Source organism: Montipora foliosa, chromosome 12 (assembly GCF_036669935.1).
Source record: "Montipora foliosa isolate CH-2021 chromosome 12, ASM3666993v2, whole genome shotgun sequence".
NCBI lineage: Eukaryota > Metazoa > Cnidaria > Anthozoa > Scleractinia > Acroporidae > Montipora > Montipora foliosa.
This window is the reverse complement of record NC_090880.1, coordinates 13,350,696-13,374,963: the sequence shown is the minus strand read 5'-3', so window position 1 is coordinate 13,374,963 and position 24,268 is coordinate 13,350,696. Positions and strand designations below refer to the sequence as shown.

At 38.3% G+C, this 24,268-nt stretch overlaps 1 protein-coding gene and 1 pseudogene across 1 annotated transcript; one reads left to right on the top strand and one right to left on the bottom strand.

Moving 5' to 3' along the window:
* Positions 1 to 3,556: 3,556 nt before the first annotated feature.
* LOC137978863 (uncharacterized) lies at positions 3,557 to 4,393 on the top strand. The gene has a single exon (XM_068825981.1). The coding sequence runs from the start codon at positions 3,557 to 3,559 to the stop codon at positions 4,391 to 4,393; it is 837 nt and encodes a 278-aa protein (XP_068682082.1).
* Positions 4,394 to 4,999: 606 nt separating this feature from the next.
* On the bottom strand, positions 5,000 to 7,244 carry LOC137978887 (uncharacterized; annotated as a pseudogene).
* Positions 7,245 to 24,268: the final 17,024 nt, after the last annotated feature.

Genomic DNA, 24,268 nt, shown 5'->3' with positions numbered 1-24,268 from the left:
TTGACACGTTTTAATTCTCGAAGCTCATCTGAGAACCAGGGCGCGTGTGGCCTTAGGGTTATATTCCTTGTTTGTTCTGGGGCATACTTGTTAAGTAGAAGGCGCAGTGTGTCATCAAACACAGTTATCACACCGTCCAAGTCATCAACTGAAACCTTAGAGAAGACAGAGCAAATGTCCTTCTGAAAAGCATCAAGATCAATGTCACGAGTCTTGCGATGCGTAATAGTTATACGAGTGGCAGGAGGCCGCGGTAAATGTATGAAGCACACGACCACTTGATGGTCAGAGAGAGCATCTGGTAGAATTCCTATATGAAAAATTAAAGTATCCATCTCGCGAGTAATCAGAAGATCCAGAGTATTACCCAGACGATGGGTAGGGCCATTAACATGCTGTTTCAGATCAGCAGAAAAAAGAAGATTGTGGAATTGTTTGGCGTATGCGTTTCCATTATTGTCAACGTGCAAGTTAAAATCACCACAAAGAAGGAATTGATAGGATGTAACAGTTAACCCCTCTAAGAACGAAGAGAATTCAGAGAAAAACCTTTCTACTGTAAAACCATTTTTTCTGGACAGTGGAGGTCGATATACTGTCACAAGGCAAAAAACCTTGTTACCAGAGGTGATAGTTAAATCGAAGTGTTCGAACGTAGAAAACATGCAGCCTTCATTTTCCGTAACTTGAAACCCTTTACGTGCGATGACAGCTAGTCCACCTCCCCTGCGAGTGGATCGTGGCAAATGATAAACAGCGTAGATGCAACTCCAACAGAAGCTGTGGCGATTTTTTTGGTATGCTAACGTATAAAAAGTTAAGTGAGCAGCTACACCTCAATAATATTGTCATGACAGTTATGCAATACGGGCTTCAATTCAATGTCAGGTGATACACGAAAATTGCAGACATTATTTTTGTGATTTCTAGTGGCTATAATTTTTTAATTGGAGGATAAGTTATCACATGTCTCATTGCTGATCACAACGTTTTCCTCTCCTCCAGGACCCCACTGATTCAAATATCGGCATGCACATGAAGAACATTTATGATACTTAAGCTGGAATCCAAAGCAAACTTACCAGTGTTGACAAATGGCTTTTCCTAATAGAAGCGGATATTTTCAACATTGGAATGACAACACCCCAGCCAGGTCCCTCATTTGGCAGTCCAGACGTGACTTTGTTGTCGTTGCCAGCAGACTGTTCAGAAATAAATCTACAGGCACCAGTTGAAAATGCCTTGCCCTTGCAATCTCTGGACTGGTCTCCAGATATGCGGACTATGCCAGTAATGACTCCTGAGCAATCTTCTAAACGTAGCACTGCCAGCAACAACTCCTCCGTATTGCCATTAGTTTCACATTTACCACAAGAAGTAGCCAACCGGGTGAAGAAAGTCAAACGTACGGACAGAAAACATATACTCGAGGTTGCATGGATGCCCTTTTTACCACCGAAGAAATGGCTACCTCCAACATGGATGGGAAGAGGAATAAAGACAATCTTGAGTCTCCGCTTATATTTATTTTTTTATATTCACTTATTCATTTATTTGTTTATTTATTTGTTTATTTGTGTTTTGTTTATTTACCTACTTCATTTCGAATCACTATTTTAGAGGGCTTTAACTGATACGATCGCTTTGTATTCTTGGAAAACAAGCCACTTGATTATGTGCTTCAGGAACACGCTAATGCAATGGGCGTTGTTTTGAAATTGGGCGATTCAGCATGAGTACATTTTTTGCCCCAATAAAAAAATTCCAGCCCTCCCCTAAACCTGCGATGAGGCTTTTATTTAGTAATAGGGACCTTAAGATCTACGATAGCGACGTTAACGAAATAGGTCACCCCAAAATAGAACTTAGCTCCTGTAAAAGTCTTTTGCGATTACTCCATCTCGTTCACTTCGTACAATGTGGGCGAAGTATCCTGAAAATAGAGAATGAAAGATTCTCTGTTGCATACCGACCGCTAGCCACATGGGAGAAGCCTGGGAAAGGCAGATCAAGTCCGTTCGCAGCGTGCTACAAGCTCTCCTGGCATCCAACGGCCAACAACTCGATGAAGAATCCCTGAACACTTTCATGTTTGAGGCGAAAGCCATCGTGAACAGCCAGCCGCTGACTGTTGAATCCCTAAATGATCCCGACTCCCACGACCCATTGACTCCAAACCACTTGCTTACGATTAAAACGAAGATCTTGCTTCCCCCACCAAGCAACTTTCAGGCTAAAGATCTTTAGGGACCTTAAGATACCCTGGATGCGGCCGAGGAGGCAACGGCAACCGGAAGTAGATTCGCAAGTTCTTGAGTTTAATTTGCATAAATGTCACGCCACTTGCCGGCCTCCACCTCAGTGGCGGCGGCGTCAAAGTTCATTTTGGCGGCCTCTCAGAAAGGTGAGTTAGTTTTGCAACTTTTTCCATTAAAATAACATGATTTGCACAAAATTTCTCGAAAAAGAAGAGGAAAGTATTGTGCAGCTTTTGACTGCAATAATAGCACTTATGATGTAAATGGCACTCGTACAAGCTACCATTTCTTCGAGTTTCCCAAGGACGCTCTGCGAAGGAATCGGTGGTGTTCACTTGTCAAGCGGTGAGACGGACAGGACGACTTTGCTGTTTCCACCGCTTTGCTGTTTACTGTCCTCTGTCATGAGCGTTTTCGGGCAGAAGATATCTCCAAAAAACTTTTGGTATTGCTTTTGGTATGTTTACATGGCAACAGTGCTGTGTGCGTTCATGATTTGAGCTATCAAAACTTAAAATATTTTAGCCTTTAGAAACAAGGATTCGTTTCATTTAAAGATTAAAAATTGAAGATTTTGGTTGTTTTATTCGACGATTGTCGTTTTATTGTAAACTTTATGATTCAAAGTGTTTCATGTCTTGTTATTTTTGTCACTGAATGATAAAAACCTATATATCACAAAATGAAAGTTTTAAAAATATTTAATGTATGCTTATTAATATTGCTGGACTTAACAAAAGCAATCAATTTAATTACAGATTAACTCATAATAAATAAATCTGAAATGATTACTATCACATTTATTAAGTTCTATTTATTTATTCATTTATTTACAAGGTGCAGAGCCATGTCTATTTAGCTGGACAAAGCAAGCAAACCCAAGAAAGGCACCAAGAAAAAGAAAGATTGATGAGTCAACTGTTGAAGTAAGAGCATCAGCATTGCAGTTTGGAGCCTGCTCAGTATTACCCTCTAACAATGCTTCAACTGATGCTGCTGCTTCATTTTCACAGCGTGATGAAAATGCTGCTGAAGTGGAGTGTAAGACAGAGTCACCTCAAACAGAGCCAGATATTGTCTATGAACTGCAAAGGAAAATTGAATCACTTGAAACTCAGCTATCTGACTGCCAGGAAAAGCTCAGTGAAGCAGAAAAGGAAAATGCTGTGTTGCTGGAACGTCAATTTTCCATTGACAAAATTAAAGATGAAAACGCTGCTGTTTTATTTTACACCGGATTCCCAAGTTCAAGGGCATTAATTAGCTTCTACAAATACATTGAGCCGAAGCTTTCCAAAATGCAGTACTGGAAAGGTGAAAATCTACTAAAGGAAAGCCAGCCTTATCAACGTGATGATAACAAGCGTAAACCTGGGCCATCAAGGAAGCTTACTTTTCTGGACGAGTGCCTACTGGTGCTTATGAGACTGAAGGCTGGTCTATTTGGACCAGACCTTGCTGACAGATTTGGCATCAGTACCAGCCTGGTTTCCAGGATCTGCATCACCTGGATAAATTTACTCTATCATGAACTCAAGGACCTGTTTCCATTTCCCACACAGGGGCTTGTTCGCAAAAACATGCCCAAGGAGTTTGCCCAGTATGCCACAACCAGGATCATTTTAGACTGCACTGAACTATTTATTCAGCGACCATCTGCTATGTTGGCCGAGTCAGAGACATGGTCAGATTATAAACACCATAATACTTGGAAGTTGCTAGTTGGGGTAACCCCAAATGGACAGGTCACTTTATTGTCAGATCTCTGGAGCGGGCGTGTGTCTGACAAGCAAATAACAAGAGAGAGTGGTGTCTTAGATTTGTTTCAAGTGGGTGATAATGTCATGGTTGATCGCAGATTTGACATTTCTGCAATTGTACCTGCTAGCATTACAGTAAACATGCCACCATTTTTGGCTGGCCGTGATCCAATGACAGCAGCTGAAACTGAAGAGACTATGAGCATTGCTTCAGTCCGCATTCATGTGGAGCGTGCAATTGGCCGCATTAAGACTTACCACATTTTAGATGGTACTTTGCCTAATACCTTGAGCCCCTATGCAACACAAATTGCAACTGTCTGTGGCTTTCTGACAAACCTTTTACCCCCTTTACTACCACCGGCCAATCTTTGATTCTAGTATTCACACTGGTATAATTAGTGTATATGTTACAGGTCAAAATAGAATAATTTCAGGTTAAAATTTTTTAACCTAGGTTGATTCTCAATTTTGTTTGTCTTCTAGCTCTAACACACAAATAATTAGGTCTCGGTACAAAGGAAATTTAACCTGAATTTAATTTTGACCTGTATCTAATCCATGCATTCAGTAATTTTGGGCTGATTACAGGCAGTTCGTCCTGGTTAGCTGGTATGACTTTGATTTTTAAGCACATCAACTTGGCAGCAGCTATGAAAGAAGTTGACATTTTGAACACAACTCCAACAATAACAACTCATTTTTGTGATTAGAGTTTTAGTAAATCCAGCGATTTGTTACAATTCTTTGTTTGCTGGCTATTTATTTTCAGGCAGAAATGTTGTCTAAGCCTGCTACCTGTAATCAGCCCCTTGGGTTCCATTAGTTTTGTATTCCAAATAACATCACTTGCATGTCAATGTTTATTAATAACTATTGGGATTCCTTATAGTAAGTTATCATGGAATCAAAAATGCCCACTTTATTTCATTTAAGAATGAAATTGAACATGTAGTTTTTACACAATACATGCTATCCCTTGATTTATTTATTGTTCGCCTTATGTTGACCTCTGAAGTTTTAACTTTAAACCATTTCTTGAGCAAGAATAGTGTCCGTATGGAAGCCAACCACCATGTAGGTAAAGGACCTTCCCTCTTTTAACTCGTTCAGTTATCATCTCAGGGAAAAAAGCCCTTCGATAAAAATAATCAATCTTTGGCAACAATTCATCAAATCATTTGCTGTTTTCAAAGCGGATTTTTTCAACAAACAGTGGCATGTTGTCTCCAAAGTACACTACAAAAATTATTCCTTCAAGGGGTATAATGGAACAGTACACAGGGGCACCCAGCGTCAATTTTCGCAAAATATCTGTTCAGAAGACGGTTTGAGATCTAGAATTTTCGGAACATTTGTTGTAAAATTTCTTGCTTGCCTGCCTGTCCTAGGATTTTGGAAGTTCTAAAAAATGGTATAATTGCCCATTTTTAACGGATTTTTACCCTAAAAAGGTCACCTAGAATTTTCGGAAGCCTTTTTTCTGGCTGAAATTTTCGAAAAGGTAAGTTTTGACCCATATAATTTTCGGATCACTAGACTTTCAGCTAGGAAATCCGAACAGATGAAAACATTTTAGGGGACAAAATATGCCTATACCTACCGTTTAAATACTAAAATACGTTTAACGATGCTATGTATAAGTGGTTTTCAATAATATTCTCGTTAGGTGCCCCTGAGTACAGCTGACCTTGAACTTGACAAAAATAGTTGTGGTTCCTTTTAAGTTGCACAGACCCATCAGCCAGTTTCTCCAAAAAGAAACTCTTTGCTATGCAGCTTCATCAACAGTCATGCCAGCCTTGCTGAAAGGAGATTTTATTTCCGTCCCCCATTTTTTACCAGTGTCAATCATAGTTACTACTCTGTCTAAGCTTGCTCCAAGGTATGGTTTGTCTTTAGACAGTGACAATCCAGGTTCCTCCACACTTACTGCAATACCATCCTTCCTCTATGAAGAAATCAACAGCTTTCTGTTCGCTTTCAATTCCATACTGCACAGCTTCAGTTGTAAAGTTACTGTAGAGTATTGCCTTCAATTTATTTGAAGGCTCCACTTTTGTTTTGGCAGCATTTCCAAAATTTGAGGCTGTCAGTACAGTTTTCCTTTTTTCAAACCATAGGTTGTTCTTGGCTTGCCCCCTGGTCAACCTTTCAGTTTCCTGTACCTCCTGTAGAGTAATAGTTAGACTGGAAACATGCTCTTCGATCATACTTTTAAAACGATTAGTAACTATGTCATAGCTGTCGGTGAAGGCAACACTTTCCTGTTGCTCTTCATTCTCTTGAAGGGTTGGTACCTCAGAACAGTTCGATTTGATGTCATGAAAAAGGAAAAATGAGCAGGAAGGCAGACAGTTTTGAAGGCTCTCGCTTAAAGTTTTGAACCTTCCTTCATCTCTGTTGCGCTGTTGTGGTGGTCTTGGGTCGAACTTTATAAGTTTCGGCTTAAGGCGGATGTTCTTCTTCCCAAATCTTCTTTTTCGTATTAAGATTTGATCAAGGGGCTTGGCTGCAACACTCTGATTGCGTGGAACCACCCATACTGAAAGACGCGATGTGCACGATAGTGGTTCAGGATGTTTTTGTAAACCCCATCTTGTAAAGTCTTTCCAGGCAAACAACACACCTCCGATATGATTGCACTTTCCCTTACCCTGTGAGCCAAGCCAGGCAGGACACATACAAGCTGCGTGTGATACATCACATTGGGGAGTGAACTCCATGACCACTCGGTAAAGTGACTTTTTCATCGATGGCAAGACACTGGCTTTTATGTACGTTTTGCCCTCATGGGTTTTGCTTTCAAGCCTTCTAACGTTCCCTTCAACGAAAATTTGATCAGATTTTAATTTCTTAATTTCTTGTGCATTGACACAACCAGGTAATCGTAAAGTTGAATAAAATTTAGTTTGGGAAGCTGACGTAAATCAGTGGACCATCCGAGGGCAGAGATTCGTCCTAAAGTTTCATCGTACTTGAAGTCGCCACTATTTTCTATTGTATTCTGGTGATCCTAACCAGTATTATCGCTACTTTGCTGCTGATTCTCTCCCGGTCGTAGCACGTGTCGCACGAGTATCGTGTATACTTTTAACAACAAATCTGCTTTTATTCCGCCCATTGCTTCCGAATTAGAACGCAAAATGTCCCTTAAATCCTTCACTTTTAACTTCTGGATATCCTCTAGCGTTGAAATCTGCATATCCTTGTAAACTAGCACCATTTTAGAAGCGATTGAACCACGAAAGACTTCTCTGATCAGCTGTATTTACTGTTTTCGTATTACGCGGGTCACCGGCAGCCTCACTATGGTGTTTGCGTGGTTACTAATCCAATATGGCTAATTTAAAGCCACGAGAAGATGGAATTGTGGGCTTTGGGGAGTCAAGTCAAGCTGCAAAACTTCTTGCAAAATCTGCTAGATTGTTTTCTAAAACTAAGCTACCCTTTCTATTGAGGTGAAGACCCAATGAGTTAAGATGAGATCTGTCAATGTTTGAATTTCCCAGAAATGGGATCTTGTTACGAGAACAGAGGCCTTTAAGAATAGTGTTGACTTGATTGACTTTGACTGCGAAATCACTATTGTCAGATCTTACCAGTAATGCAGATACTCCTACACTTGTTCCTGGCGAGTCTTGTCTAATCTGAGTAACAAGATTAAAGGTGCTTTCAGCGATTGCCGTCGGCAAAGAGCTCTTCATGTTGTTTGTACCTACCTGAAGAATAAGTTTGTCTGGCATTTTTCTCACTAGTGGCTTAACGAAATCTTCCATATCACTTAAATTGGCGCCAGGAAAAGGTTTCACAAGCTTGATTAGTAGGATCCCTTGCATCCATTCTGCTTCCGACTACATTCTTGACTATGCAGTCTCTGGCGATTACGGTTACTTTCTTCTTCGTGGTTTGTCCCGCGGCCGAAGGGTTAACACTCGGTGAATCATTTCCAGTAACTGGAGTAGTTGTATACTCAGGAGTTACAACAATAGACTGGTCTGTGGCGTTTGATTCTTGAGGCTTACAATTGCTGTTTTTTCTCTTCGTTTTCTTCTTTCGAGCTCCAGCAGTAGGGTTGGCCTGTAGCGTTTGGTTCTCAGCATCTTTGGTCAGATCGACAGTAGGGCTCACTAAAGGATTGCAGTCCTCTACTACCGTTTGGGTTTTGATTTGCCTGCTAAGAGCTTGCACTGCTTCGATCAAAGCATCATTATTTCTTTCCAAACGACTTGTAATTTGCATAGCGTCCTTTTCTTTGCATGGCTGATTTCGAACAAGAAGTTTAGAAATAATATCTCTTAGCTCTTTGATTTTGTCCTTGAGTTTCTTGATTTCATTGGAACAGCTGCAAACGGTGTGCGAACGGGTGCTTGTTACCCTTTCCTTGATAGCAGCCATACTTGAAGTCAAAATACCCCCATCTTCAACTTGCTCGTTATCAATGGCCGACACGCTTACTTGTTGTCCAGATTCACATTCTTGTTGCCCAGAATTACAAGTATTTGATGATAATCCAGTGCTCAATTCAAGATTTTCAACACTTGTTTTGTCTCTAGATGATTTTCTGGTTTCCATAGGCATTGCCACGCTCTTTGCCATCTAAATTTCGAGTCGTTTCCAATCAGACCGCGAGTTTACTTCTGGCTATGCGATTCTAATCTTTATACCCACAATTCAAAGTTACGATAATTGATTTGAAGCTCGTAATTTCACGCGTCCATTCTTGAATGGTTATATCCACTAACAGTCCTTATACACCCCTTTCACCGAACTCCGTAGAACTGGCTCATCAAGCAAAGAGGTCAGAGATACGACAAATGCAAAATGTTGTGAGGTTAAGTTTGCATGTAAAACCTAAGCAGGAGTTCAGGCCTCGTCTCTGCCCGGAGGTTCACAAGAGGATTAGCTTCCTTGTCCACAAAATCGATTCTCTTTGGTTCGATAATAATGAAACGAGAATACCACTCTTTCTCCATCGACAAATGAGAGCATGTGTAACACATGGTCAATTTTGTCATGCAACATGCGTCGGGACCCGCAGACTTTAGAATATTATAACATTACAAACAACAACTGTATTGCCCTATCTGTACTTTAATTTTTATATATAATCAAGCCAGTAAATAAAAAAAGTTTGTTTTAGTTTTTGACCAAGCATCGCCTTCTTTTCCTTTCTTGTCAGAAAGAACAATTTATTCTTAATATAAAATCTCGCTGATCTCATCAATCTGTTCGATCTGCATGCATGCAGTGTCCTGACATGAGTTAAATTAAAACTTGTTCCCTAACACCATACAAATAGCTGCAAGTTTAAAGTATCTTACGGGTGTCAAAACCATTAGGTTTCCATGATATTTAACGATGGTTAGCCCTAACCATGCTTCGAGCCACCCGGGCCTGAATTAGTTACTTGACGATTCCCACAAGTAGACGTGTGACATTCCACAGGCAACAATGTGTCGGCAAGTTCTCTTGTTTCCGGAATGAAGGACAGATGCTTCATTGTTTTCATCTTACTATAAGCATTTAAGTCCACAGATAATATTTTGGCTTCAAATACCACTGCTCCTTTCCGTTCCGCGAATCTCGTTATACACATGCACGAGATTGCTCGCACCCCCAACATGTTTAACTCCTCTTAAGAGCAAATGCCCACAAAAATCAAATATAGTCCGGTAAGACTTGAAAATTTAAATTCGCCCTACTTTTGCATATAAGTAGGCCTCAGTAAAAGTAAAAACGACATGACTTTTTTTCCTTAAATATTTCGGTATTTCCAAGAAAAACAACATTTTCGATTTCATGTCCTGGCATCAAGTTAACGAGTCCCAACCGGACTGAAAATCGACCATTTTCATTCGATTCGCGTGTCGCATTTATTGAATGCAGAAAAGTTGTAATACAACCAACTTTTTGCATAACTCTTCCTTGTCCAAAAAACCACAATTACAGAAAAATTGGATCAATCTAATTACTTGGCGGTTAACAAAAGTAAAGTGTTCTCAGACGTAGAGTTCGACAGTGGGTGAAAAGAATTGACATTTTGACCATGTGCCATATCTCGGAATTCCAAAAAATTTTAGATTCTGACTACATTAGGATAGGTCTTCCAATATATGTAAAGTTAAGTTTGGGCAAATGAATAAGCTCTCGTGAAAAAATTATTCAAATCGACAGAAAAATCAAAATCACGCCAGTAGTCGAATGCATGACCAAACATTACCCCTGTATTTATAATTAATGAAATCCCTTCATTTTGAAATATCTGCTTTACTCAAGCACACTGCAACATAAATATTTTCACTTTAGCTCGGATATGATATCTTGACTGTCAAACAAGGTTTCTCTCCAGTCATTTCTTCAATGGCGTTCTGCTAAGTTTGTAAGACGAGAACCTCCGTAACGGGTATCTGTTTGGTAGATTTAACCACAAACAGCGATTTTGCGAAGTCCTTATGCAACCTGTACCTTGGTGGTTCATTGTATTGCTCGACAGAATCACTCAACCTGCTTTGAAGCAGAAATAGCCAGTGACAACAAATAAGCCGCCATCTGCGATCACTCCGTCTTTCTAATTTGCATATTGTGCAGCATGTGGCAAATTCTTTGCACTTGCTAGGAGTGGGGACTTTTGTAAGCTGAGGGTCTGCCAATATAAAACGCATTGGAATCTCAGTACTCTGGTTCTACGGGAAACGAAATTAGAATTACTTTTTTTGTATATTTATTTCACACTGTTGACCATGCGACAAAAATGTTTAATTTAATTTTGTTTACTTTACGTAGACGACACTACCTTAATTAACTAATACCGAATAAAGTAACGAGGCTCCTTTTTCTCATGAGAAATTTGTGCAAAGCCGCTGTTAAAATCATGTCAGTTTCGTGTTCTTTCAAAGCAATACTTGGTAGTCGTTGTTCCACAACATCGCAAACATGATTTGAATGGCACGTGGATAACAAAGGAATGTCAACGTTGCGCACGAGCAATCACGAATTTCTGCTGATACAGAATAAATTTTGTTCTCCAGGCCTCCTAAAACTGCTTTTACACCAGTACAGATTAAACCCTTTTGGGGTTAAGTTATCAAAACGGTCAGTTCGCCAACCATTGCAATAAAACACAAAGATAAAAGGCGCAAAATGAGCCATAACAGGGCAACCCTAAAACCCGGAATATGGAATCCCAAATCACAGGTCATTGTTTTACCAATACAGAGAGTAAAAACTATCCTAAACATTCATAAAAGCTAACCTTAGGCCTAATTAAACCGAAACAAACGTGTTTAGGCCTACGGTCTCTCTGTATTGATAAAACAATGACCTGTGATTCCGGATTCCGGGTTTTAGGGTTGCCTGCCATAACATGAGCTAACATGTGGCGTGCTTTTGTCTGCCTCAGAGTCTGCTTCGTAATGTTTGTATAAAATCACCAGGGAAAAAATATAAATTTTAAGTAAACTTTTCAATTTCATTGGCTTCGAAAAAAAGGAGTAAGCTTCAAAAAGTCTTTGAAATGCATCAAGCTGTTCACGATTAAATGCAACCGATGGTAAAGCAATTTTCATCGTTCTTAACTCATCATCCCAAGTCACGCACACCACGCATTTGACAAAGATAACTTTTTTATCAACGTAGCCTTGCCTCCCTCTTGGTAAAACATTGCGTATCAGGAAATTTCACTCCTATTTAGTATTTTAAAGGAGAAGTTTGCTCCAAAATAGCCCTCGTTTTTCTTTTTAACACCAAAAAGGTAATACAAAGATAAGCCACTCACCCTCATTTCACCCTCTAAAAGGCGTTCCAACCCAACGAAATCCTCCTCCAAAGTAGCCCAAAATTGAAATCCTGGCCACCGCCATTTTGATTTAACTTAGCAGCCACGCGACGTATGCGTGACGTCAAAGAGCTCAAGCACGAAATTAAAATGGCTGCTCTGGACCGTATCGCTTCAAACCACAGCGTTTTCCCGACGAAAACCATGGTTCCGATGAAGACACCCAAGAGGATGAGAGGTCAATGAGTCTAAACTGGTGCACCTGCGGCTGTTGTGAGCTCAGAGAGACAGCCAGAGAGGGCATCTGCTGTCTTGAAGTGCCCAAATCTGAAAACAAGTTCATGGAAGGTCATTTGACCTTGCCCATTTCCTCAAGTTGGTCTTTATTCGCAGTTGAAGAGTTATTTTAAAAGTGCTGGTAGGAATTAATATGGCGTGAGTTGTAATTTTCAGTTAATAAAGGTCTGAATTGAGTTCTTATGCAGAGTGTCAGAGGTCATTCATTTCATTTTGAAGAGCCTGCAAGGTTCGAACAAACTGTCGTAAATAAACAGTAAAGGTTATTTGTTCAGCTGTAGGCTGGGTACCTGTAGAATATGTTCTTTAAGTAAGCAAGTATTGATTGGCATTGATATTGCTTTTGTCAATTTACTTGCGTAAACAGGAATGTGTTGTGTTACAGAACACGAAGAATTCTCAATCGCTTACCTAACTCGGGCTGTCTTAAGAACAGCAATTGTAGAGTTCCATTTTTTAAACAGATCACCAGTACCCTCACCTATGCAAAACCGGTAAGAAATGAGTTCATGTAAATTAAATACTAAGGAATGCACTAAACGAAAATTTCTTTTTTCAGTATACTTTTACCAGCATTAAATTTCATCAACATTGATTTATACTTGAAAACGTTAACATTATAAAAACCTTTGGCTTGAGCAATGAAAACTGTTTACACACTCCTGAATCTGTTAACACCAGATCACATTGGAGATTGTGAAAGATAAAATCTTGACCTGTTTTTTTTTTATACAAGTTCTCAATAAAAATTCTGATTTGTATCTGAATATAAAGGTTACGATGTGACTGTAAATTAGTTATCAACAGTAAAAAGTAATTTTTGTCTGGGAAAATACAGCTGTGGTACATATTCCACAGATTGCAGTTGTTGTAAACATTACATGTTTTCCTTACAGGTTACGTTGTAGTTGAACCTCACAGCTTTTATTGTTGTTGGGTTTTGATGTTAAAGTACTAGCCAGGCAATGCAATTATACTTACTACAACATTAATCATTAAGCCCTGGCCAAACGGAGTCACAAGTAGACGGAAGTTGTGAACTTGCATCTACTTGCGACTCCCTTGGCCAGGGCTTTAGTCATGATTATCAGCAACACAAACCATTCTATATTATGCTGTGCATTTCAGAAATTATCGCTATGCAGCATACAGACAATATGTGTGGTGGATCTATCAGAGACTTGGAAGGAAACAAAGAAAAGTTATCCCATCTTGTGTAATATCGTCCATCCGAAAAGAATTTCCAAAACCTGATGGCGACTACACAGGCTTCAAGGATCCTTAGGTTATTGAGTTTGACTTAGCATTTCTTTAATTTAACTGCATGACTACACGATCAAAATATTTCCTCCTTTCAATAGTGGAACTATAGAAATGTGTTGCAAATTAAATGCAAAGGCAATCTCAGTCACTGAAGGATCAGTTGAAGGTAAATGTCTTCCTTTGCACCTTTTTTCCTTTCACAAGACACATGGGGGGTTATGATATTTCTTACAACAAGGATTCCAAAAGGGGGACGACTTTGATTGACAGTCTTTAAAGCAAGTGGACCATCATGGGTTTCCTTGACATCTCATCCAATAGTGTTCTTCAAAAAAGATTGTGAATATATCAACACTGCATGTACTTTTGGTATCCTTGCTGTTTTCCACTAGCCAAACAAGTCTTTATTATGATGATGTAAATACTGGCTCTATGCTACAATTCTGTTACTTGTTATAACTTGATGAAGAGATAGATGCAGCAGTAATTGGAAACTTGGACATTTTATTGAAATCTTGACGTGTCATGCTATTATATCTTCTTTGTTCCCACGTGGAGTTGGTGCTATGTTTTGTGGAAGGTTTGGCCTTTCAGTGGGGGGAACTTCAATCACCCCCAGTCTGCGTCCCCATGTGAACAAACGTTTTTACCGGTGCGTCTACGATCGGGTCTGTTTCTGTAGCGACATCAACGAATTGTTTCACAATATCTGTGACAAGCATGTCTTCTTGAGCTTCTTCCTTGCCCGTCCCTTCTTCCACCTCCTCGGTCATCCTGACATTCTCCATAACTTTGTCAACAGCCTAAATGAAACGATTTATTTACAGTTTGCTAAGAAAAAGTAAGGCAATTACAAAAAAACCCAAAGTGGCCAAGTCGGGCGACTGATTTAAAAGTATGTTGTCTCGATAAATAGTAGTACTGGTTAACACTGTTTACTCTGTGTTTCGTTTTGGGGCCTTTTTATGGAGAATATTGTATCACTGTCTAAAACAAATCAGTGGGGGAAATGAGAGCTATTGTCCCATATCTTATCCCCTTGTTGCCGATGACTAGTGGAATTGACACTGAGACTGCCACTAGAAATGTATGACCTATATTTACAACGTAAGATTTCGAGAACACACTGTATGACTGTTAAAAATTACGAGCCCGGTTTATTTTATGAAGTACTTTAGAGTACATTCAAATGACGTACCTCTCTTCTTTCTTTATTCTTTCACCTCCTTTCGCTGGAATCCCGTTTGACTTTCGCTGCAGAGCTAGGTTTCTTGAAAATAATTGGTAAAAGGTGAAAAGAAATTCCTCTTTTGCTATCTCTAGGGCTCCCGTTGGAGCAAAATGGAGCTGAACGAAAAGGCATGACCACAAGAATGCATGTAAGAATAAAGCTGACCAAAGGAATTGTATTCAATCCTCCCACCAAACTTCAAGTTCAGCTCTTTGACGTCACGCTTAGATCGCCAGGCTGCTAAGTTAATCCAAGAAGGCAGCGGCCAGTTTTGATTTTCGAGCTAGTGTAAAGAAGGATTTTTTAAGGTTTTAAGGCACCTTGGTGGACTATTTTGGAGCAAACTTCTCCTTTAAGTCTTTCTGATGACGCCACACTTGCTACTCAAGGGAATGGTTATTAACGGTTATGACAGAAAAACTATTGAACTAATTAGTGGCAAGCTCGGGGGCGAAGCACCAAAAAAATCACGCGAACATTTTCTTTTTCTACGTTTATATTTCTGGTGGGTAAATTGGCTGTTGCTTCACAAAAGTTTTAATGTAGGTTGCGGCAAATTGCTCTTTATTAATCACACAAAATCAAATTCTCTCAGGTGCAGAATTTTGATGTTCAATTGAATTTGTTGCTTGTTAAAAAAGCGCTATTCGTTGTGTTGGCAATGTGTTTAGCTTTGTTACAACGGGGCGAAACGTTGTCCTTTGTTGTCAACGTTTTGTGCAGAATTTGTACATTTGTATCAAATGGTGGAAAAAGTTGCCAACACGTTGAGAAACATTTTTCATCCATTCTTAACCATTTTGTTGAACATTGCCAACGTTTTTACAATGGACTGAAAAACATTACAAATGCGTTGAGTATTTTTGTAACCTGGAGAAAAGGAACTATGAAAAAAAGATTATCTCACAACTACATAATGACGAGGAAGAGCTCTTATCAGATTTCAAAAAAGTAAACAAAGAAATAGAAAATCACTTTACTCAATTTTACAAAACGAATTTTGACTCTAGTAAAGAAAAGGAGATATCAGGAAAATTTCAAAGCTTTATAGAGAATTTGGACCTCGCCTACCTTGTGGAACAAGAAAATCTTGAAGTAGAAGCTGAAATAAATATTGAAGAGGTTCGAAATGCTCTAAACAGTTTCCAAAATAACAAGACTCCTGGCGACGATGGTTTTACAAAAGAATTCTATGAGGTCCTCTTTGACCTTATAGGTGCTGCACTCTTAGACTCATTAAATGCAGGGTTTGAAAATGGAACATTGTCTATATCACAAAGACGAGGGGTTATTTCTTTAATCCCAAAAGATGAAAACAATTTGATGACATTATCTAACTGGCGCCCAATTACCCTGCTCAACGTAGATTACAAGATTCATGCAAAGGTAATTGCAAAGAGAATTGAACCAGTCTTGCCGAAAATAATTCATCCATATCAAACAGGGTTTATTAAGGGAAGATTCATTGGACAAAATATCAGATTGTTGAATGATTTAATGGAATATACAGACGACCAAAAAATACCAGGAATTCTGTTGTTTAATGACTTTGAAAAAGCCTTTGATACAATAGAATGGCACTTAATTCAAAATGTACTCGCATGCTTTAATTTTGGTCCTGTTATAAGAAAATGGGTCTCAATACTCTATAGGGACGTAGAGAGTGCTGTTATGAACGGAGGCTACTCAACTAACTACTTTAAAGTCTCAAGGGGAGTTCGACAAGGATGTCCACTAAGTCCCTTGCTATTCGTGTTGGGTGTAGAGATCCTGGCCCAAAAGATAAGGCATTATCTACGAGCTGCCGTGGAATAAAGTTACTGCAATCAGCAGAAGCCAAAATTAGCCAATTCACAGACGATACAACTCTTATTTGTAGGGACTTAAACACGCTCAGAGAAAACATGAATGTTTTAAATAAATTTAATGAAATTTCCGGCCTGAAATTGAATAAGAAAAACAATAAAGCAATGTGGGTTGGTTCGGCTAAAAATAACAAAACCAAACCTTTGGGTTTCCAACCCTATCAAGAACCAATAAAGTCACTAGGGGTAAATTTATTATATAACCAAGACAGAAATAATAATCTGAATTTTTTTGTAAAAACTCACAAGATGGATACGAAGTTAAATAAGTGGCAAACGAGAGATTTAACTTTGTATGGTCGCACAATGTTAGTTAAGGCCTTAGGCATATCTAAGATAGTTATGTGGCTTCCATGCTTATAGTGTTCCTGAAACGGTGGTTAAAACAATGCAAGATAAAATATTCAAATTCTTGTGGAAAAATAAGTAAGATAAAGTAAAAAGAGCAGTCTGTATCAACCATTCTCTCATGGTGGTGTGAACTTTCCAAATGTCCACACGGTGGTAAAATCACGCTTGAGCTGGCTAGGCAGGTTTTTAAATTGTACAAACGAGACCTGGCAAGCTATCCCTAATAGTTATTTTAACAAATATGGAGGATTACCATTCCTGTTAAAATGCACTCTAAGCACTTTTACAAGAAATTGCCTCTTTTTTATAGTGAAATGTTAGAGTATTTCAAGGAATTACGCAGTGGTTATCCTGATGTTTACAAAAGGTGAGTATATTCTCTGGAACAATAAAGAAATTACAATAGAGAGCAAATCTATTTTTTGGAAATATTCGTTTGAGAAAGGAATTTATTTCGTATAGGCTTTACTAAATAAAGACGGTAAGTTTCTATCTCTAGAAAGTATGCAAAGGAAACATAATGTACAACTAAATAACTTAAAATATTTCCAACTTATTGCTGCATTCCAAATTATTTGAAGAGAAAAGCGCAGGCAACTGCTGTGACAAACAGAAATACACTTGAGGAATGGGATATTTTTCATCTGTCTAAAGACAAAGCTATTTCTTTAACTAAATGTAAATGTAAAGACTATTACAAATTATTCGAGGAAAAGATTAGGACAGACCCTGCCGCTGTTAAAAGATGGTGTAGACGTTTTCCGAACTTTGATTTTAGTTGAAAACAAATTTACAAAAGCGACGAGGGAAAAAAAGTTAAGAGAATTTGGTTATAAGGCTTTCGACAGAATTTTAGTTACTAATAAGGAGCTCAAGCAATTTAAAATGAAGAACGATGACCTATGCTTTCAATGTAAAAATCCTGATTCATTAGAGCACACCTTTTTGGAGTGCCCTATGAGTGTTCAATTCTATTAAAAAATCTTATCGTGGTTCAATGCTTCGAATAACACTCACATAAATTTATCGGTTGACGAAATTTTACTTCAGAATTATCCCCCTCCTGCTATCAGTAATGACCTCCAACGCCAACTGGATCTGCTTATCTTACTAATAAAAAGGTACATATACATTTGCAAAATTAACGAGAAAAATCTTAATAACTTACAATTTATAAAAAAGATAAAAATGCAATGGAAAATTGAGAATTTAACTTAAGATAGTCAAGCACAAATGTTGTTAACAAACCTCCTCGAGTGTTATTCTTTTTTCGTGTTCTGTTGAAATTATTGAATTGGTATTTAATGTAGTTATAATTGATCAAATAAATAGCTAGTATTGTAAGTACCGTAAGTAATGTATGTAATTAGCCGTAAGTGATACATTGTATTGTTGTTAGTGTAAGTAAACAGTATTGTAAGTAATGAGTTGTATTGTATTATACTGTTCAGTATCGTAAAATCTAGTGTCATTAAAAATAAATTTTAAAAAAAATGCGTTGAGAACCATTACCAATGCATTGTATTGCATTACCAACGCATTTACAGTACTGTGCACAAGTAATGCAAGTGAAATGCGCGAATTTAGTGCTTTGTCTTTGCGAATTTTCATCGAAAAAATCGCTCGAAAATTCGAGAGAAAATTCGATGTGTTTCAAGGGATAATTCACTTTAACAATAGGGGAAATTTCTTTGGGTTTTCAACACCTCACCGAAAATTTGCGATCGATAACGTTCTTTCACCATTAAGTACACAAAATTTCGCTACGCACAGAGCCGAAGTTCGACAGCGTATTGAGCAAAGTTAATCATATCATTCATCCAATCGATCGTCATGTAATTTACATGAAATATATTTTGATAACTTTTGTATGAACTGCGTGCCAAAGCTTGCTGTATTTAGTTGCATGTATCAATCACTGATTAGAAGGGAATTATAACACACTACAAACACAAGGTTTCTTTCATCTTGTGCATGTAAAATTCGCTAATTTTGCACGCTTGAATTCGGCTTTAGAGCAACTTACAAGCTATACACGATTGAGCTCTGAGTTTTTTTTGGGAACAAAGACAGAACACTCAAGGAAAACACTTCGCCCGGAAAAACCTGAAATTTCGTTTTGAAAAGAGCCAGAATTCGACATGTCAAGCGAAGTTCATCACACACATGTAATGGTTTCAATTGAGTGGTCATGTAAACACCAAATATTTTCTGATATCTAATTGTGACTGCGTGAGAGAGCTTGCTGTATTTACTTATCATTGATTTGAAGGATAAAAATCACAGCTAACACAACGTTTCTTAAATCTTTGGGATCTAAATTTTTGAGAACGTAAGCAACTTACCCTACAAGTTGTAATTATTCCATATGCCACGAGGGTGAACTTGGCTTGTTCCAGGAACAAAGCCAAAACACTCCAGCTTGGTGCAGTTACATGTAAATCCCTTACACAAGTAGTGACCGATAAATCCTTCAGCACTGATTGTTGAATTTGTTAACAAAAGCTCTTGTGAAATGCTCTTTTTTGAAGCATCGATCAGAACAGGATCCTCATGCTTCACGAAGCCAAATCCTTATCTAATTCCAATCGCTGATCCAGTTCATGAAGCAAAACTCGGCAGCTGTAATGCTGCCTCTACAGAAAGAATATTCACATAGTCACTCGAACTTTCCTAATGAAGTCCCAAGGCATAAACAGAGCGACTGTTTACTTACAAATTCCCAACGAATTTTCGGGGAGAACGAACTATCCCTCGAAAATTTGCAGCGCATTTTCAAGGAGAGTGAATTATCCTTCGAAAAATCACACCGATTGAAACAATAGGTGTTGCAAAATTGCGGCAAAAAATCAGCGAAAGATCGTTTCAAATGAGATTTCCTCAAAAAGCTGCGAAAAGCCAGGAATTTCGTCGGAAATCACTTGCATTACTTCTGCACAGTATGTAAAATGCATTGAAAATGCATTACAATGCTATTTCCGTTAAGCCCGGTTTTCCCAAATAGGGTCACATTTGCTCGTTTTGGAGTTCCTTATTCATTGCAGACAGACAATGGGCCTCAGTTTGTGTCAGAAGAGTTTTGAAACGTTTCTCCAAACGCAGGGTGTTGAGCATCGGAAGACACCTCTGTGGCCTCAAGCTAACAGAGAGGTTGAATGCCAGAATCACTCTCTGCTTAAATGTCTCCAGATTGCGAAGGTTGAAAACAAGGGTTGGCGTTTTGAATTGGTTACGTGGCTAACTGCGTATAGATCTACTCCACAAGCTACCACTGGGGCCACACCTTTCTCTTTGATGTTTGGACGAAAGATGAGATCGAAACTGCCAGAACTGAAGAGAGAAACTGAAAACCCTTTTAAAGAAGAGATTCGTGAGAGCGACTGGTCGAACAAGTTGAAAGGAAAGCTTTATGCAGACGAAAAACGTTGAAGATGAAGTGCTCTTGAGGGCAGAGAAATCTAACAAGCTGTCACTAATTTCCGTCTCAGCCCTTTCAAAGTTGTATGAAAGACGGGAAGTGAGGTCACAGTCACATTCGTGAAGAAGTACCATGCCCAAGAAGGTCCTATCAGTGGTGTGGAAAAGGGAGGAAGTGAAGGTGCTGCTGCGGGCACAGGGGAAGCACAAGATAAAAGATTGTCAGAGTCACAATAAAACAACGAAGATGACCGGGTCAAAGTTGAAAACAAGAAACCAGAGATCCACCAGCAGCAGGGGAATGTTCGCAGGTCGACACGTCAAGTTCGAAGACCTGCTAGATTTAAGGAGTTTGTTATAGAATAACAAATAATGTGACTGAGAACTTAGGTCTCTACGTCATTAATCTGCATTTCTAAGTTTGTTTCTTGAAGATAGTTCTGGAAGGTTTTTTTTTTCCATGTCAAATCTGTAGAATTAAGTGAATACTCACGCTTGTTCTGTAAACATTCGCGTTTGGCTCAGTTTGGACTTTGTTAAGTTTTCTTAGAGTAAAGGAGAGGATGTAGTGTCATGTCCTTTATAAGGTGCGTCATGGGAATTGCATTAGGCCTGACTATGCGTCAGTGTGAACTTTTATGATGTGAAATGTATTTAAGCAGTTGTGAATAATCACTAAAGGTTGTAGTTAGTTTTGATGTTATAACCAGCTTATGAAGAGACTTTACACTATCTGTGGATATGTTCAAGATACATCGCCACTAAAGACGAGCAGAAGTAATTATACATATTTCAACTTTCAGTTTCAAACAGCAAATGGTTTCTGCGATGGAGTTTGCTTTGATAAAAAACTTTATAATGATCGAGGTAAAGCAAATAAAAGACGAAACACAAAAGAGTGTTAGGCTCTCCAACTATTCATTGAAGAGGTCATTGCATAATAGCAATGACATGGCAATTGTTGTTAATAAACATACTAAACTTGAGAGCATTTCACACTGCCCATTTGACCACAAGACACCTTCAAAACGATTTACAAAAATCAGTGAAATCGATGATATTTCAGATTTCACTTTAGTTTCAATTATCGGGAAAGTACATATCACATCGGTACAGATTGAAGTTAAAGTTGAGGAGCAGTCAGTAATGAAATTAGATTGTAAGATAGCGGACGACACCAAGGCAATTAAACTCTTTTTATGGGACAAAAATATTCCGTTAGTCGAAGAAGGCGAAGTATACGAAATTGTCAATGCAAGGGTTCGCTCCTACCAAAGAGAGAAACATTTATCAAGTAATTTTGACACCAACATTACTATAGTGAAATTGGATGCGCAAAACATGTAAGTTGTTTCACAGCTAATGGAAGTTGAAGAGTCTGTTTCAGAGAATACTATAACTGTAATCAAATTAGTGGTGTGCAGGAAATTCAACGTTTTGCAGTTTGCAATAGCTATTGCCGCTAACTGAGCAATCTCCAGTCAGATCTAAGTGTTTGTGATTCTTGTGGGTTAAGCCAAATAAAGACAGCTATAGATCAAACACACTTCACCATAGGGGTATTTATTGTACGAGAACATAATGTTCTTTTAAGGGTTCTTCAAGATCAAGAGGAATCTTTCGTAAAATTGTATATTGAACAAGTGTAGTTGTATAACAAAATTAATGTGGAAAGTCCCACAAACTCTGAGATTATCAATGCATTTTTGTTAGCGGCATGACTTGAAAATAACTTTCAAAGCTAAAAATAAACTGGTGTCTTCGATTTTATACAGTAAATAAATTAAAACAACATTGCCTGTTGTTTTATTTACGTAAGTGTTTCAGCATGTAAGAGCTGTAGCAAACAGACTGAAAACGTGAAGTGTTTTAACAGGTTATGTAGGGCATATTGTAAAACATGGATTTGTAAAAGGTAGATTTGTAAAACATGGATTTGTAAAAGGTGGATATATAGAAGCATGATAGCATAGTTAGACTGTTGATTTGTTTATTTCTTTGTCTATTCCACGCTTAAATAAGTGCTTTTACAAATCTGCATTTTACAAATCCATATTTTACAAATCTACCTTTTACAAATCCAGTCCATGTTTTACAATATGCCGTTATATAAGACTAACACTGAATACAAGTGATTTTTTTTGCTATATTCCCTAAAAATGACATGTTCGGGCCTCAATATTTTTTTACTTATCGGCCTGCATGTTGTCCGTTTCTTGTCATGAAAATAGATTAGCGGGGAGTTGTACTGGTTATCAATTTCCAACATAAAGCAATAGAAAAATATTTTCGTCATAACGAATTAGCGCCTTGTTAAAATTTACTTTGTTGAAATTATACAACTTACTTGAAATTTACTACTATAACGTAAACGTATAGCAAGTTAAGAAAAATGATTTGTAGAACATTGAATGTTATTTTTCTACTAAGAACTGTTTTGTTTTTTGAAAGCGTAAAAAAAAAATTAATTTGTGACAAATATTGTAATATTACTAAAATGCATAAAATTGAATAAACTGTTGAAAAATTGTCCTTATGTTGAATATGTACAGAACATGATAGCGTCCCTAAGAAATCGATAAATAATTACTTGATCAGTCATTGATTATTGCTGATCATCAACGACTTATTGATGATTTATCGCTAATGGTCACAATTTTACGAGCAACTAGACAATTCAAGGCTCTTTTTGATGGAAATATGCCATTGTAACTCTAGAACCCTCAAGCTATACGAAGCCATGTTCTTCAGCTGCAATTTTACCACCTTATTCTGGACTATTCTTATGTATTGCAGATTAACAATGAACCAAAAAACCTCATATTCTCCATACCACTGATAAATTTCTCATATAAGACACCTGATTCTAGACAAAAACCCCCATACTTCTATACCCTACTCTAAACTAAACTGCTTGAAAAACCAACCACCAGTAGCATCTACTATATACCCAATGTATCGCAAGGTTACACCTTTCCAGGGGTTATAATTTAAGACAAACATAGGAAACTACCATGTTTTCATAGTACAACAAACTCATATCAAACTGCACGTACAACCTGTGACCTGTGTTTGGTACCTGCCTTTCCATTAGTGCACCCATACTTTTGAGGTTTTAATTTGCAGCAACTCGTTTTGTAAATTTGCAGCAACTTTGCTTTATTTGAAACTCTTTCATTTGCAGCATGTCCACCATAGCTTGCTCGTTGGCAATAAGATTTTTAGGAGGCAGCGTGGTCGAGTGGTTAGGGTGTTGGGTTTGCATGCGGCTGCCCCGGGTTCCTAACCTCTGGTTAGGATTTGTTTCTGCTTGTCCTGGATTCAACTCTACCACGCTTTGTAAATAGCCAACTGGTTGCCTCCTGCCAGTTGGGGTTCTTAATAATGTTTCTGTTAAGTTTGAATTGTTTCTTTCACATTGTTAAAAGTGGGGTGCCTATTAACTAGCTTGATAGCTAAGTGCACTTCGACCATAAACAAAGCATTTACATTTTTACATTTACATTTACAATTCGGCATGAACAGTCTCAAAATATGCAACCTTGCTAATTTCAATACGTTCTTTTAATTTCCTGTGATCATTTTGCACTAGCCCCTATTTTTATGATTGACGTGACCGTGTCCTGCAAAGGGCCTATCCCGAACCATGTTCCCAGGGCCTCTTCCTTGACTTAAGGTGGGGCAGGAAAAGGCCCCTATTTCCGCCCCAAGCCAGGGAAAAAGGCCCTGGAAAAGAGGTTGCCTATCCCTGATACAAACGCAATAGCCAATCTTGTCACTCAAACATCTCAGAGTCAATAAGGTCTTTTTCCAAAACACCATGTGACATAGTTTGGCAATTCCTGTGAAAAATGCCTACACCCTGCTTGTTTTCCGCCAGTGTCACATTGGGCTGCCCATATTAAGTTGCGCTTCAACGTTTTATTAAGATGGGTAAGTTTAAAATGGTCTTTATAGAGAAATTTAAACCTCATAAAAGGAATATTACGCTGATTTAAGATTTCTTCCCATTAAGTCACATTAAGGACGTAAACTATGTTACTTTACCT